General features: G+C 42.4%; 1 protein-coding gene across 1 annotated transcript; it reads right to left on the reverse strand.

The window, feature by feature from the left end:
• Positions 1–11127: 11127 nt before the first annotated feature.
• Positions 11128–13922, reverse strand: LOC130171170 (piggyBac transposable element-derived protein 2-like). Its single transcript, XM_056379031.1, has 2 exons — positions 13706–13922; positions 11128–12325 (listed from the first exon to the last, which is right to left on the reverse strand). The coding sequence occupies exons 1-2, from the start codon at positions 13781–13783 to the stop codon at positions 11582–11584; spliced, it is 822 nt and encodes a 273-aa protein (XP_056235006.1). The 5' UTR covers positions 13784–13922; the 3' UTR covers positions 11128–11581.
• Positions 13923–16371: the final 2449 nt, after the last annotated feature.

The raw sequence follows: 16371 nt of genomic DNA on the forward strand, positions 1-16371 counted from the left end.
GCATCATCCTGTTGTTTCTACAGCCTAATCTCTATGAGTTTATGTTGGTATCCTTTTTCACATATGATGACATCACGATGAGGTCTAATCACATCTCTCTTTTTCTCTCTTGTTTTGCACATGGTGATAAAGTTTATTCTCAGAGTGAAGTCTCTCCTGATTAAACTGTAGTTGTTACCCTGCAGGGTTAGGAAGGCACCACTCTCCTTTTACTGACCACACATCTTTTTTTTTTATTCCAGTATTATTAACTCTTTTCCCTGAGGTTTCAACCTTATTTCAGTCTCTACTCAGCTGATAGAAGTGGATGTTATGTCACAGATGAGTTGTAAAGAGTGACCACCCCATGTGCATGATTTTAAAGCAGAACATGATAATAAAAAAAAAAAACACCAGGGGAGTTTGTTTGTACTGACTTTAATGTGTGCTTCACAACTGAGTTACTTTACTCTGTTATTTTTCCACTGCTCATGTACTTATGAAAGAAGAGCTGCATTATTTATCTTAGAATAACTGAATATCTCCAACAGAGAGGGGTCTTTAATAATCACATTTTAATGCTGACCAATAAAGACCTATCAGGTTCTGCAGGTAAATAAAGGCCCCGCCCACTTTTTGAATAAATACAGTGAATCTGTTAACGCCCCCTGATAATGTAATAGCAACTGTTCACACCAAATAATTTTGAAAGAGCAACGAACAATGGGAAAAGACCAACATTAAGCCTACTAATGGTTTAACTTCATCACTCACTTACTGGGAACCCAGAGACTCAGGCACGACAGACCCAAGAACTGAACTTCCAAAGAATGCTGCCGTCAGCTGGTCCTGAGACTTACTGATCAAATGAGATCCAGTACCATTCAAGGGAACAGGCTCCATTTTGGAAAGATGTGCCCAGTGTGTAAACCACCCTTTCAATGACTCAGAATCTGTTTTACCTCAGACAACAAGCAGCATGGTGCTGGAGAATAATAGCCTACATGGCAGCATTAGTTCTCCATCAGCAGTGGGAGGTTGAGGAGCAGAAGATTGTTCCTCTCCTGTCTCCTCAGTGTGAAGCAGCATTATAATGGTTTAACTTCATCACTCACTTACTGTGAACCCAGAGACTCAGGCACTACTGACCCAAGAACTGAACTTCCAAAGAATGCAGTACTATTCAACCTCAGACCAGGACTGCTCTCTGTTTGGACTCAGTACATTCAAGGTGATGGAGAACACATGTCTTTTCTGTTACACAGACAAAGTACTCACTTCCCCGCAGTTCCTCACTGTTCATACCTGGGGACAACCCTCTCCCGGGGACCTCACTGGCATTCAGTTTTGGTCAGTGTGTGTGACATGTGACCCCCCAGGGTGTCACCAGACAAAACTAGATCTCCCTCTTTGTTCTCTCTCTTCTCTCCTTGGCTTGCTCAGGAGCAGCAGCTCCTCTTCCCTCTTGGCACTTCATGGAGCGACAAGGCTCCAGCCCCAGGTTGGCACTGCCACCTGAGACACTCAGTCTCTTGCAGGCCTGCTCTCAGCAGACCGCAGCACTCTCTCTCACTTTGTTCTTCAACAGCAGCAATGTGAGTGGACAAGTTTACTTTGGTGGCTACAACACTAAGTCTACCAGCTGATTTTCAGGGCAACCACAGCCACAGCAGAGTTAGCATGGAACAGCTAACCACAAACAAAGAGGAAACCAGCAAAACTGAGACCACACAGTTAGACAGGACTTCACTCCACCAGGAAGTCACCCAACGCACTGGACTGGAAAGGACCTCTTTGTTTTGTTCCAAGGACTGGGTAACATTAACTGACTCGGCCTAACTTCACCTAGCACAGCACAACATAGCTAAGCAGCAGAAGTCTTAACCATTGTTAATGTACATGTTGGTTAATGTTTTGTTGTTGAAATGTTTGCTTAGCTTGTGGTCAGTCATACAGTTAATTGGGTACTTGTATATCACACACATACCTGTAGTACATCAGTTCTAGGGTCTGCATGCAGCTAACCTTCTCCCTCTAACCTTTTAAACTAGAAAAGAAACTCACACCTTCCCTCTCCAACACACCAGGTGGTCTCAGCTGCCATTTCGGGCAGTTTAGTTCTCTACCGCCATCTTGTGTGTTCTTCTTTATTCAGGCCATGTGGTCACAGCGACCATTTTGTCTCTCACACCAAAATGTTAGAAGAAGTTAAAAGTCTCACTCTAACTCATAGGTGTCAAACTCTGGCCAGCGGGCCAAATATGGCCACAGTGTAATTATATTTATTTATTATTACTAGAGCTGGCCCGCCGGTATTATACAGCGCATGTACCGCTAATAGTACAAATCCCGGAATGCTCTGCTCATGTTTTGGCACGTCAATCAGCACAGGACTCATTAACACCCTCTCCTCCTTTTGACAGTAGTCATAGTGACCTCATGCTGCTACTGGCACCGTGCTACCCATCCCAAAAATGCCAAAAAGAAAGGCAGAAAACAGGAGCTTTTCTGGACAGGTGGGAGGCAGAATATCTGTTTACATATGCAAACGACAGACCTGTTTGTCTTGTATGTGGAACCAACGTGGCTATAACCAAAGAGTACAACATTAGAAGACACTATGAAACGAAACACCACGACAAGTACAAGGACATGGACATGACTCAAAGGCGCCAGAAAGTAGAGGAGATGAAAAGAAGTCTGGTTTCACAACAGACTATGTTCAAAAAAGTAATATCACAAAGTGAAGCTGCAGTGATCTACCTACTGCAGAGATCACTGCTACACCTGGAGGACAGTGGGAGCACTGTGAGGGTCATGTTTTTTGACTTTTCTAGTGCTTTCAACACGATCCTGCCGCCACTGCTCAGAGTGAAGCTGGAAAGTGTGGGAGTGGACCATTACCTGGCTGCATGGATGATAGACTACCTCACCAACAGACCACAGTACGTGCGGCTTCGTCACAGTGTGTCTGATGTGGTGCTCTGCAGTACAGGTGCCCCCCAGGGTACGGTGCTCTCCCCTTTTCTCTTCACCCTGTACACCTCGGACCTCACACACAACATCACACACTGCCACGTCCAGAAGTTCTCTGACGACACAGCCATTGTTGGGTGTGTTTCAGAGGGAAATGAACTGGAATACAGGACAGTCATCAGGGACTTTGTCAGCTGGTGCAAGATCAACCAGCTTCAGCTTAATGCCAGCAAAACAAAGGAGATGATTGTGAACCCCAGGCGGAAGACATCCCACACACACCAGTGAACATCCAGGGACTGGACATCGAGTTGGTGGAGAACTACAAGTTCCTGGGGGTTCACCTGAACAACAAACTGGACTGGTCCACCAACACCCACGCTCTCTATAAGAAGGGTCAGAGTCGCCTTCACCTGCTGAGGAGACTGAGGTCCTTTGCCATGTGTGGGGCTCTCCTCAGGACCTTCTACGACTCTGTGGTGGCCTCAGCCATCTACTTCCTGTGGTCTGCTGGAGAGGGGGCAGCACTGACAAGGATAGGCAGAGGCTCAACAAACTGATCCGGAAAGCGAGCTCTGTCCTGGGCTGCCCCCTAGACTCCATTGAGGAAGTAGGTGACAGGAGGATGTTAGCTAAGCTGACATCCATCATGAACAATACCTCTCACCCTCTGCATGACACTGTAGGGTCTCTGAGTAGCTTCTTCAGCAGCAGACTTTTACATCCTCGCTGTAAGAAGGAGAGGTTCCGCAGGTCCTTCATTCCAGCAGCTGTCAGACTCCACAACTCCTGCTCTTCCTGACCATGTGCAAACTTGCACTTTTTCATGTACATATCGTGTGTATTGTGTATGTTGTATTTATTAGTGTATATTTGGTATATTTTTGTTGTATATTTCCATAGATGTTTTATTCTATAGATGTTTATTTTCTGCTGTGGTAAATGAATTTCCCAGTTGTGGGATAAATAAAGTTAATCTAATTTAATCTAATCTAATCTAATCTAAAGGCGAGTTTTATTGTGGCAGCGGCCCTTCAATGAGGGAGAGTTTGTGAAAAAGTACATGATGAAAGTTTGTGACCTCGTGTGCCCAGAGAAAAAGCAAGCATTTTCAAATGTGAGCCTGAGCAGAAACACAGTAGCTGATCGCACATGTGATCTTGCCACCAATCTATATGACCAGCTGATGGAAAAGGGAAAAGATTTTGTTGCATTCTCCCTTGCTGTGGATGAGAGCAGCGACACATCTGATACTGCCCAGCTGGCAGTCTTCATCTGTGGAGTGGACTCAAATCTGTGTGTTACGGAGGAACTTTTGGGATTAAAATCAATGCATGGCACAACCACGGGAAAGGAAATCTTTTTTTTTTTTTCTTTTTTAAATATTTTTATTAGGAGGTAAGGCACATTAGAACAGGAACCAATGTTATAATTACATTGAGTATCACATCACATCCGCATCACAATTGAAAATGTAAACATATCGATACAATAGAAATACTGTGCATCATTATGAATGAAGAGCAAGACATACGGTCTGCCTCATAGAATGTTTTCTTATTTTATATTTGTGGCCCAATAGGAACATGATCAGGCAACAAACAAACAATGTGCAAATAAAAAAAAAATTAAAAAAAAGTAACTGAAGATTCTTGAATGTAATAAGTGAATAAGTGTTTTAGCTACAGGGTGTAAACAAAAATACAGGGGAAGCCAAAAGACAGGAGAAGAGAAAAAAAACCAAATAGATAAATAATAAGAAGAAGAAAAAGAAAGAGAGGAGGGGAGGTGGGGATCCATCAATCAGGAGGCATAGACTGAAGAGAGTGAAAGAATTAAAAAGGGAAGCCACTTGTTATAAAATTTATCAGAGTTACCTTTCATTGAATATCTGATCTTGTCCATCTTTAGAAAAGACATGGTATCATTGAGCCACTGAGTGCTAGAGGGAGCTTTAGTTGATTTCCAGTGAAGAAGAAGGTGGCGTCTTGCCGGTAAGGACGTAAAAGTAAAAATATCTAATTGGTTAGAGGTAAACTGAGTGTGATCTTCTGGGAGCGACTTGGGGAGAGACTTTCATGGTCATTGAAAATATTTTTGACATGGTATCAAAATAATTCTGCCAGAAGCGAGAAAGTGACGAACAAGAGTAAAACATATGAGTTAAATTGCAAGATGAAGCATGGCATTTGTCGCAGTTGTCAGTGATACTGGGATAGATTTGTGACAGTCGAGTTTTGGAATAATGGACTCTAAACGATAATTTAAACTGTATAAGTGTGAGACGAGCACAGGCTGAGCTAGTGTAAGTTTTCTTAAGAGCAGTGTCCCACCAGTCATCTCCCAGACGTAGACTCAGTTCTTGTTCCCAAACAGCCTTGACTTTGGTAACTGGTGAGCAATCAAAAGACAGGGTTTCATTATAAACTTTAGAGATGAGTGACTTCTGAAGTGGGTCGTGGCTTAGAAGTTCCTCCCACTGTAGACTTGGTGGTAATGAGGGAAAAACTGGAAACAAAGCTTTAGCGCAGTGTCTAATTTGAAAGTAACGAAAAAGATGAGAGGGTGGGAGACGAAATTCTCCTGATAGATCTGTAAAGCTGCGAAAAATACCATCCTTGTAAAGGTCTTTAAAACATTTCAGGCCCTTATCATGCCATGCAACAAAGGTTGAATCTGTAATTACAGGTCAAAATAAATGATTCCTCAATAAAGGAGCTAAAGTAGATGAAAAAGTAAAATTCCTCCTAAATTCATACCAAATTTTAAGTGTGGAGCGAACCCCTTGGTTATTTGTAAAGCCAGAGAGGTTGGATGGAATAGAAGAGGTAAGTAAAACAGCTAGGGAGGATGAAACACATGACTCCGCCTCTAAATCACACCATGGCAGATCAACTGATTTGAACCAAATCTTGTGGATATGTGCTGCCCAATAATACATTTGAAAATTTGGAAGTGACAATCCGCCATTGAATTTACATCTTTGATGTGTGGATTGTCGGATCCTGGGTGCCTTTCCACACCATAGAAAGTGAGAAATAGTTTGATCAATTGTTTTAAAGAACTGCTTTGGGAGGAAAAGTGGGAGACAGTGGAACAAAAATAGAAATTTGGGCAGAATGTTTATTTTGACTGCATTAATTCTTCCAATTAACGAGAGAGGTAAGCTTCCCCATCTTTGGAGGTCAGATTTAATTTTAGACATTAAAGGCTGTAAATTAGCAGAAAAAGGAGAGTTTAGCGTTCTGGTTACATTGATCCCTAGATACTTAAAGGCAGACAGGCTAAATTTAAAAGGGATGTCAGACTGTTTAAGCTGTGATGCTGAAGCATTGACAGGGTAGCATTCACTTGTAGAGATATTTACTTTGTAGCCCGAGAATGATCCAAATCTCTGAAAAGTAAATAAAATTGTTGGGATGGAAAGGACAGGATCTGAGACTTACAGCAATAAATCATCAGCAAAAAGTGATAACTTAAATTCTTTGCCCAATTGTGAAATCCCAGTAAAAATGGAAGAGGACCTCAGAAAGATTGACAAGGGCTCTATAGCTAGTGCAAACAATAGGGGAGACAAAGGACACCCCTGCCTGGTGCCACGGGCAAGAGTGAGAAAACTAGATTGGATGTTATTGGTGGAGATACTAGCTTGTGGAGATGTATAGAGGAGACGTATCCACGAAATGAACACATTTCCCAGCCCAAACTTCTTTAGTACAGTGAATAAATAGTCCCATTCAACCCTGTCGAATGCTTTTTCAGCGTCCACCGAGATCACTACTTCAGGTGTTGCTGTGTTAGTTTTAGAGTAGATAATATTTAGGAGCGTATGGACATTAAAGAACAGCTGCCCCCCTTAACAAATCCAGTTTGCTCAGGTGAAACAATAGTTGGTACAATATTTTCTAGGCGATGGACCAAAGCTTTCGCAAGGATCTTAGCATCCACATTTATTAATGAGAGAGGTCTGTAGGAGCTGCAGAGAACCGGATTCTTATCTTTTTTTAAGAGGAGACTTATGGAGGCTTGTCTTAAAGTGGGAGGGAGAGTACCATGTTGTAGCGATTCCTTATATACAGCATGCAATAATGGGGACAGTTTATCCTGAAATCTTTTTAAAAACTCAACTGGGAATCCGTCACGGCCAGGAGCTTTGCTATTTTGCATGTTTCTCATACTGAGAATAACTTCTTCTACCGTTAAAGGTGAGTCAAGTTCTTTAGCAGAATCTGGGTTTATCACTGGGAATTTGAGGTTATCTAGGAACGAGTTCATTTCAGTAGTGTCGGGTGGAGATTCAGACTTATATAAAGAAGAATAGAATGAGTGAAAAACAGAATTAATGGTGGAGGGATCACTATGCGATGTGCCTGAAGAATCTTTTATCTGGGGAATCATACACGAGGCTGCCTGGCGACGTAGCTGATGAGCTAGAAGCTGGCTTGCCTTATCACCATGTTCATAATATGTGGCGTGCGATCGTAAAAGAAGTCGCTCTGCATCATTAGTGGTGATAAAATCAAATTCAGTCTGTAGCTCAACACGTTGTTTAAGTAAACTGGGAGAGGGGCAGGTAGCAAGATGTTGGTCTAGTTCAGTGATATTAATAGAGACTTCTTGCAATTTGGCTTTACGGGACTTGTTCAAATGGGCAGAGTACGAGATTATTTGTCCTCGTAGCTATGCTTTTAACGATTCCCAGAGCAGTGAGCATGAGACTGGGTCCGTGTCATTTTTATTTATAGCAATAAAATCATCGATTTTAGCTGCAATGAATTTATTAAACTTATCATCTGAAAGAAGTAATGTATTGAACCTCCAAGGTGTTGGGTGCCGGGGTTGTGAGGAAAACTGAATGTCTAAAGAAAGAGGGGCATGGTCAGAGATAACAATAGGGTGGTAATTAACAGTAAGTACTTTAGGAATTTTTATTCCTATAATTTCTTATTTAGAAATTTAGAATCAATAAAGTAATATCAATCCGAGAGAAAGACTGATGCATCTGTGAAAAGAAGGAATATTCCTTGGTGTGAGGATTGTAAATTCTCCAAGGATCAATGCAACCATTTTTGGACATGAAATCAGAAAGAGAACTTGACATTAATGATGGGGTCAGAGTTTGCGGGTTAGAGCGATCTAAATCTTCCCCTCCAATTATAAAGAGATTGTTATTCAATGAGGGAAGACATTCAAAAAGTTTATTCATAAACTGTGCATCATAAAAATTGGGGGCAAATATGTTAACTAATAAAATGGGAACATGGAATAGTGTACCTGTAACAATTAAGTATCTGCCATTTTTGTCTGATATAGCCTTAGAAGCTGAAAAGTGAATTGATTTACCAATTAAAATAGCAACCCCCTGGCTTTAGAATTGAAATTTGAGTGAAAAACCTCAGAAACACAAGGACATTTAAGTGTGACCTGATCTTTGGTGCGCATGTGGGTTTCCTGTAGAAACACTAGATCAGCTTTAAGACGTTTCAAATGCGCAAATATCCTAGATCTCTTAATTGGACTCCCCATCCCTTTAATATTCCAGCTCAAAAATCTCACAGAAGACCCCATCTGTGGGATATCAGGAGTACTAGAATTTGAGGCCATTTCTTAAGTTCTTAGACATAGAAATACTGAATGTGGACCCCCCAAGAAGAAGAAAAAAGAAAAAAAAAAAAAAAGGAAGAGAGAAAAGGAAAGAGAGAGAGAAAAAAAAACAAAAAACAAAACATAAAAACACTTGCAGAGCACAGCCCCCTCCCGCTCCTGAATGCGCTAGCTTCTTCTGGTGATTTAAACTCCTTCTTTGCACCGTTGTGTGTAACCCGGAGGCGCGCCGGTAGAGCAGCCCAAAATGTATCCCTGGTATCTCACGGAGCTGGCGCCGGACATCATTAAAGGTGGCTCGGACACGAGCCGTCCTCGGAGTTTGGTCAGGATAGATCGAGAAACTCATGTTTCCAATCTTGATCTGTTGCTGAGCCCTGGCTCAGCGTAATATGTCTACACAGTCCATATGATAATGTAGACGAGCGACAATGGGGCGGGGGCGCTCACCAGGTTTCAGCTTCGGCTGGAGAGTGCGATGAGTGCGGTCCATGAGAGGCTCCTTCTTGAGCTCCAGTGCCTCCTTGAGCAGGGAGGAAATAGCTGTAGCAGTAGAAGAGGTGGAAAAATCCTCAGGAATTCCCACTGACCGTATGTTATTGCGCCGAGATCTCGCCTCCAAATCTTCGCATTTATTGTCCAATCTTATCAGTTCTGTTGTCAGATGCTCCACTTTAGCTTGTAAGGTAGTGATGTCGTCAGTGCAGGAGGAAAGCGATGTTTCCATTTCACCAACGGTGCACTTCAGAGCGCACACATCAGACTGGATGTTTGTAATGCTATCAGATAACTCCGACTTCACTGCCCGTAGCTCAGTCTTGATGTTTGACAAATTCTCGGTCAAGTCCGCTTGAAGCTTGGTTTTGATGCATCTTGATGCGGAGTGACAGCTCGGCCTTAAATTCGGGGCGAGGAGAGCTGCCTGCGGCTCCGTTCCAGCAGGAGGGAGAGCCACTATGAGAAAGGGAAGGGGCGGGCAGGGTAGGCCGCGTTGGTTGTGTAGGTGGTTTAGCTTTTTGAGGCATTTTGATCGGTAAGAGGTCGGCGTTGAGTTGAGATTCTGGTGGTGGGGAAAACACACACCGAAAAAAAAAAACGAAAAAAGATACAAAAAGTGTGCCTAAAATAGAATTTGCGAGGGTTGTTGCAGGAGCTCAGAGAGGCGCGTCCTACTCCATCAGTCGCTACACCGGAAATGAAAGGAAATCTTTGAAGAGGTTTCCAAATGTGTAACTGAAATGAAGCTGACTTTGGATAAACTCGTGGGATTAACGACAGATGTTGCGCCAGCGATGTGCGTTCAAAAGAGTGGACTGGTGGGCAGGGTACGCGAGAAAATGCGGGAGGAGAACTGTGCGGGTGAGCTAACTGTTTATCACTGCATTATACATCAAGAAGCACTGTGTGGCAAAACCCTAAAGATGGAACATGTTATGACCACAGTAATACGAGTAGTTAACTTTATAAGAGCCAAAGGTCTAAATCACTGCCAGTTCAAGTCTCTTTTGGAGGAGTGTGGTTCGGAATACGCAGCTCTGCCTTATCACATAGAGGTGAGATGGTTAAGCCGAGGAAAAGTACTGAACAGATGTTTCGAGCTCCATGAGGAAATATGTCAGTTTCTGGAAAGCAAAGGGAAAGACAGCAGAGCTCCGGGAGCAAAAGTTTCTGTGTGAGCTGGCCTTTATGTGTGACATCACGAGCCATCTTGATGAGCTGTACCTGCAGCTTCAGGGGCGGGAGCGTATCATCACAGACATGTACGCTGCAGCGAGGGCTTTTAAAACTAAATTGTGCCTGTGAGAGAATCAGATGCTGCAAGGAAACCTGGGCCATTTTCCCTGCTGCCAAAATATTAAAACGCAGATCTCTACCGCCTTGTTCTCATGTGCACAGTTTGCTGAAAAACTCAGCGTATTCGGTGTCGAGTTTACCCGGCGATTTGCCGACTTTGATACCACGTCTACCACCTACCAACCTCCAAATGGAGCTCATTGAACTCCAGTGTAGTGACACGCTGAAGTCAAAGTATGATGCTGTGGGTGCCACACAGTTTCCACATTTCATCCCTGACACAATGCCTCAGCTCCGCACCCAAGCTGCTCAGATGCTCTCCATGTTCAGCAGCACTTATCTATGTGAGCAACTGTTTTCCTCCATGAAGATGACCAGAACATCTCACAGGAGTCGTCTGACAGATGAACACCTTTGCTCGATCCAGAGGATTTCCTCAGCTCAGAGCCTGAGCCCAGATATTGATGAACTAGCATCCAAGAAAAGATGCCAGGTATCTGGCTTGAACACAGAGTAGATCAGTGTGTAGCAAACTGATCTACAATTAAAGTTGTCTTTATGCACTTTTTCTTGTTAGTCCAAGGCATGGGCTTGAATGGTTGCACGTTCATTGAAGGATATTATTATTAGTCAATTGGTTTATTATTGTTATTTTATTTTTAAATTTATTATTAGCCTGTGGAAAAAGATTACTGTTAAATTTGAATTTAAGAAAGCAGAAAAAAAGAGGCATACGATTTTTATTTAAATTTTGTTTAACCCTTTCATGCATGAATTATGATATCCTCAGTCTGGATTTTTTTCTCAAGTGTTTTTATTCTTCTTTAGGCATGAAAAAACAAAATATAACTTAATTTTTTCAAAACACACTTTTTTCACAGAGATTTTCACATGTCCACTCAGGTGGCCTGCATGCGTTTGAGTTTTCAACAGTGTTATTATCCATAACATCAAACCAGTGAATAAAATGATATATTATGTAAAAAAACATAAAATAATATATATGTTTAATGCCTGTTCACATGTTTTAACATATTGTAATTTTAATTGCATTAAATTTAACCTTTTTTTTAAAACTTCAATGTAATGCAAAAACGTTGAACCATTTTTTCCATGAACCTTTTCCATAAACGTAACAGAACAACATTGTCCATCAACTTTTTTTCCAGATGTAATTCAGCAGTACAGTCACTTCAGTTTGACTGACTGGTACATCGCTTCACCAAGTCTATCTGCTATGAAAATTGGCAAAGCACCCAGGGCACAAAGCCACTAGACAGTGCATGCAGATGTACTTGGTTTTCCGTGTGCAGGCGGCATCATGGCATCTGTTTGCATTTTTTGCTTCTGTGAGCAGAGGCCAGTGGCTTCCAGGGCCAAACCTGATCTCAGGGGCCGGCTTGGACACTGCTCTGCGCTTCAAAGGAGGTGGGGTGGTACTGGGTCTTCCTCTTCTCTGTGTCTGGATGGAACCTGCATTTATCAGCGCACGAGCTACAGATGCCTTGAAATGCAGAAGATTCTTGTTTTCCAATCCAGACATTCTGTAGAGGTGCCAGGCATTCACAGTGGTTACATCCAAGAAGTGAAAGAACACTCTCATGTACCACCGTTTGTTTTTGCGTCGGTGGGGGTACATCGCGACAAGTTGATCCATGAGATCTACTCCTCCCATGTGCTGATTGTACAGCTTCACAGCAAAAGGCCTTGGGACGTTAAGCATCTCTTTTTCTTTCTTGCTCCATCTCTGGGCCAAATCTGATGGGGACTGGCCAGCACAGGAAGAGGCCATGTGGATCACTGAACTGTCTAACCAACGTGTGACAGTGATGTTTTCAGCATTGGTGACAACAGAGCAAGCTCCTCTTCCTTCCGTTCGGAGTTGCTTTTCATCCTTTAGTTTCAGCTGTGCTCCCTGGAGCCTGTTCTTTCTGCATGTGCCAGTGCCATAGGTGCCCTGTTGTTGCAATGCCTGAATGAGGGGAATGGTGCAAAATAAGTTGTCAAAAAACACCTTGTGATTCTTCTGCTGTATGTCATCACAGAGGCGCATGACTACATCTGGAGCCATTCCCAATGCACTGACTGGACCACGTCCAGCTACTCCCTGATACACTTCAAATCTGTACACATATCCAGAGGACCCTGCTCTCACCCATACTTTCAAACCCCAGGGTTTGGGTTTTTTTGGGATGTACTGCTTGAGAGACAAGCGGCCCTTGAAGGGAATCATTTGCTCGTCAATCGATTGCATTTCTTCAGGACTGACTGCTGAAAGGAAGGTTTTCTGAAGTGCATTTAACACTGGTCTGATTTTGAACAGCCTATCAGCATTTCCTGGCTCCTGTGAGGAATTATCAACAAAGTGAATGAACCTCAGAATCTGCTCAAATCTGTTCACTGGCATGGCATTTGCTATCAAATCAAGACGAAGCCCTTCCTCTGATGACCAGTACATTCTTGATCTTGGGTATCTGATGTATGACATGGCCATATTCATCCCTAGAAATGTCTTCATTTCTTTTGTTGTCAAGGCCATATTTTCTTTTCCGTTTTGGAATGCATACAGGTTTGAATTTTGTACTATGTCATCGATCAGATCTTCGGGAAATAGATGCATAAAGAAATCTATTGCTTCTGTTCCCTCAACATTCAGTTTCCACTCTCCTAAAAAAGGAGGCAAGTCTCCCTCAAACTGGTTGTCTTTCATTTTCCAGATGTTTCTGCTTTTTTTCTGTGCTTGAACTCTGACAGGTGGCTCAACCTCAGCAACCTCATCTCCTTCTGCAACTTCATCTCCCTCTGCATCCTCATCTCCCTCTGCATCCTCATCTCCCTCTGCATCCTCATCTCCCTCTGCATCCTCATCTCCACTGTCACTAATCCTAGCATTTGCTGATGCTTTGTCTGGCAGCCATTCATCATCACTGTCACTAGCATCTTCCTCACTTGACTCAGATGGTATTTGCTCCACTGTCCTATAGGCCTTTCTAGCACTCTCTGCACAGCTCTACAACACATAAAGACACTAACTGTTACTCACATAATGGGACAATCTGCACAAAAAATTATTTTTGATTATTTATTTTTTTAATACTTTCAAGTTGCATTCTGATTACTTAAATCAATTGATTTACAACCAAAAAGTTAAAGCAGATGAAGCTTTTTCAAGCACAACAAAGCTGCAGTAATAGTATGAATTCTAGTTGAAAAATAGCCAGCAATGCATGATGTCCAATTTATTGGACGGGTGATTAAACGTAATTTCCACCCAATGTAAAATCAATCATTGGAAATTTTAACAATTATATTACTCCTAAGATGTTACTTGATGTTGTCATATTTTTTTTACCTGCCAGGGTCTCCTACTGTAGAAGCTTTTAGCTGATATTCCTGAGCTGCTTGACATTCCTGCTACTTTGTCGGCCATCTTGGTTTTGACAAAAAAAATGTTGCACTAAACACAGTTGGCCAATGGGTGGCAGTGTATGGGATGACTCACAAGAGTCCACTGTAGTGGCTGATATGCAACCTGGCGATCTAAACCCATGCATATTCAAGAAAACAGCTTTTGAATAGCTGTCCACTGTAGTGACCACTATGCGTGAAAGGGTTAAAGGGGACATATTATGCAAAATGCACTTTTCCATGGTTTTCCATCAGTAATATGTGTCCCTGGCATGTCTACAAACCCCCCAAACATGAGAAAAGTCCATCCTCTCCGTCTTTTGCTTGCGCCACCTTTCAGAAAATGTGTGCTCACACAGGCCAACTGGAGATTTTCCCCTTGATGTCGTCATGTAGGGAAATAACACCTCCCCCCAGGTGGGTGACACTCCCCGAGCTAGATGTGTGTTCCGCCTTCTGAGTCCGCCTTGCAGCCGCTATCGTTTATTCCCTCGCATCACGGCTCCGGTAAAACTGTGTCAAAGGTACAAGCGAAGCACGCTAGTTGCTCGGTTGTTGACTGTACAAACCAACACAGAAGTCTTTTACACACCTACGTCTGAGGATCTGAAGACCCAGTGGATTTGTTTTATTTTATTTTTGATGGAAATATCCCCTCTACAACTCCTAAAGTGTTGTAGCGGGCTAACCATTTCACGTCCGACTGCTTTCTCAACGAGGGCCAGTACAATGCAGGATTCGATACATTTTGAAGATTAAACATGGATCAGCACTGACTGTCTGAGACCCAACTTCAAACTTGGGCGCTGTAAGTTTCACCATTTTATGTTGCTTTACTGTATATACATGAGAGCCTGTTGCGTGTGTTGTTAGCATGGCAGCTAATGTGCCTAACACAGCCGGGTATAGCAGGGTACAGATTGTATGCAATTCTTCTGTTTGGTATCGCTGTGTGACTTTGATTAGAGCCACCCTGCTAACTTTATCATACTTGAAAGGCGTTTTAGCTGTCTGTAAAGTCAAGCCAGTAAAATTCAGACTAAACAGGCTTTGCAGCGATTAGCATAGGTCTCTGGGCTTGTTTGTTAGTGCTGTGAAAGTTATTATTGAGAGTCATGCCTTACCATGGCTGTTTTAACGTTTATATCATGTTTACAGATACAGTGCCTGTGGGGAATATCTAGATAAGTGCACCAGTTACAGGGGATATGTGAAAGGGGATAGTCTGTAATACACATTTCTTGCATTTTGTACATATAGTGAGCTATTTGCAGTATTTACAAGCTATTGACAACCCAATTTACACATAATTGAGTGAATTTGTTATCATTTTTGCACTGCTTGCAGCTGTTGCCATAACTACATGTAGCCCTAGGTTGTTTTAATACACCCTGGCCTTATTGTAATAATAATTTGAGATGGTAAAAGTTCATATTGTGTTTCAAGATGAGTGTATTTTGATTGAGGTTTTGAGTTTGATATGAAGAATGAGTGTATCACTTTAAATAGATAGGTTGCAGAGTAAATACATGTGCTTCTGTGTGTTACCTTGTGGGGGAGAGAGCACAACTTACCTTTATTTTATTTTAAAGGTGATTGGCTGTTTGTAAAGTCATGTGATTTTGCTGTGTTGTAATTGGAAAAGGGGCGGGACAAATAGAAAAAAGGGAGCGAGAGCGCAAAAAAGACGAGGAGCAGGAGGAGAGCTGTAGCGGCAGAAAAAGAAGAAACGGGATGTAAAAAGAGTTGTAAAAGTATAAGTTTTGGAGTTGTCGTAACAGTTGAGGCTGTAGAAAATAGAGTCTAAAACTGAGAGACAATTGTTCATGTGAAGCGCCGGAGAAAAAAAGGTTTTTCTCCTGCTAGCTGCAAAAGTTCGTCTTCAGGAGGAGCTTTAGGAGTCCACCTGCGGCCATGTCTGTTTCCCGAGGGAGAAAGGACATTTTCTTCATGTCAGCTAAGGACCACTAGTGGAGGGAGCGAGACGGTTTGGTCTGCCTGGTTGGTGGATCTGGAGCATGCAACCTGCGAGTTTTCAGCTCGGCTACTGCTTCAACTCGGGTAGTGTTTCTGCACATCATTCTCTTCCCGCCACCCTACAGACACAATGCCTCAGCTCCGCACCCAAGCTGCTCAGATGCTCTCCATGTTCAGCAGCACTTATCTATGTGAGCAACTGTTTTCCTCCATGAAGATGACCAGAACATCTCACAGGAGTCGTCTGACAGATGAACACCTTTGCTCGATCCAGAGGATTTCCTCAGCTCAGAGCCTGAGCCCAGATATTGATGAACTAGCATCCAAGAAAAGATGCCAGGTATCTGGCTTGAACACAGAGTAGATCAGTGTGTAGCAAACTGATCTACAATTAAAGTTGTCTTTATGCACTTTTTCTTGTTAGTCCAAGGCATGGGCTTGAATGGTTGCACGTTCATTGAAGGATATTATTATTAGTCAATTGGTTTATTATTGTTATTTTATTTTTAAATTTATTATTAGCCTGTGGAAAAAGATTACTGTTAAATTTGAATTTAAGAAAGCAAAAAAAAAAGAGGCATACGATTTTTATTTAAATTTTGTTTAAAGGGGACATATTATGCAAAATGCACT

The sequence above is a fragment of the Seriola aureovittata genome, chromosome 6 (genome assembly GCF_021018895.1).
Source record: "Seriola aureovittata isolate HTS-2021-v1 ecotype China chromosome 6, ASM2101889v1, whole genome shotgun sequence".
NCBI classification, from domain to species: Eukaryota; Metazoa; Chordata; class Actinopteri; order Carangiformes; family Carangidae; genus Seriola; species Seriola aureovittata.

Excerpts from the sequence above, each read along its gene's own strand:
- LOC130171170 (XM_056379031.1), bottom strand. The coding sequence starts at position 13,783 with ATGGCCGACAAAGTAGCAGGAATGTCAAGCAGCTCAGGAATATCAGCT. Across the intron at positions 12,326-13,705 it reads ACAGTAGGAGACCCTGGCAG|GCATTGCAACAACAGGGCAC; the intron begins GTAAAAAAAATA and ends CCCCTCATTCAG.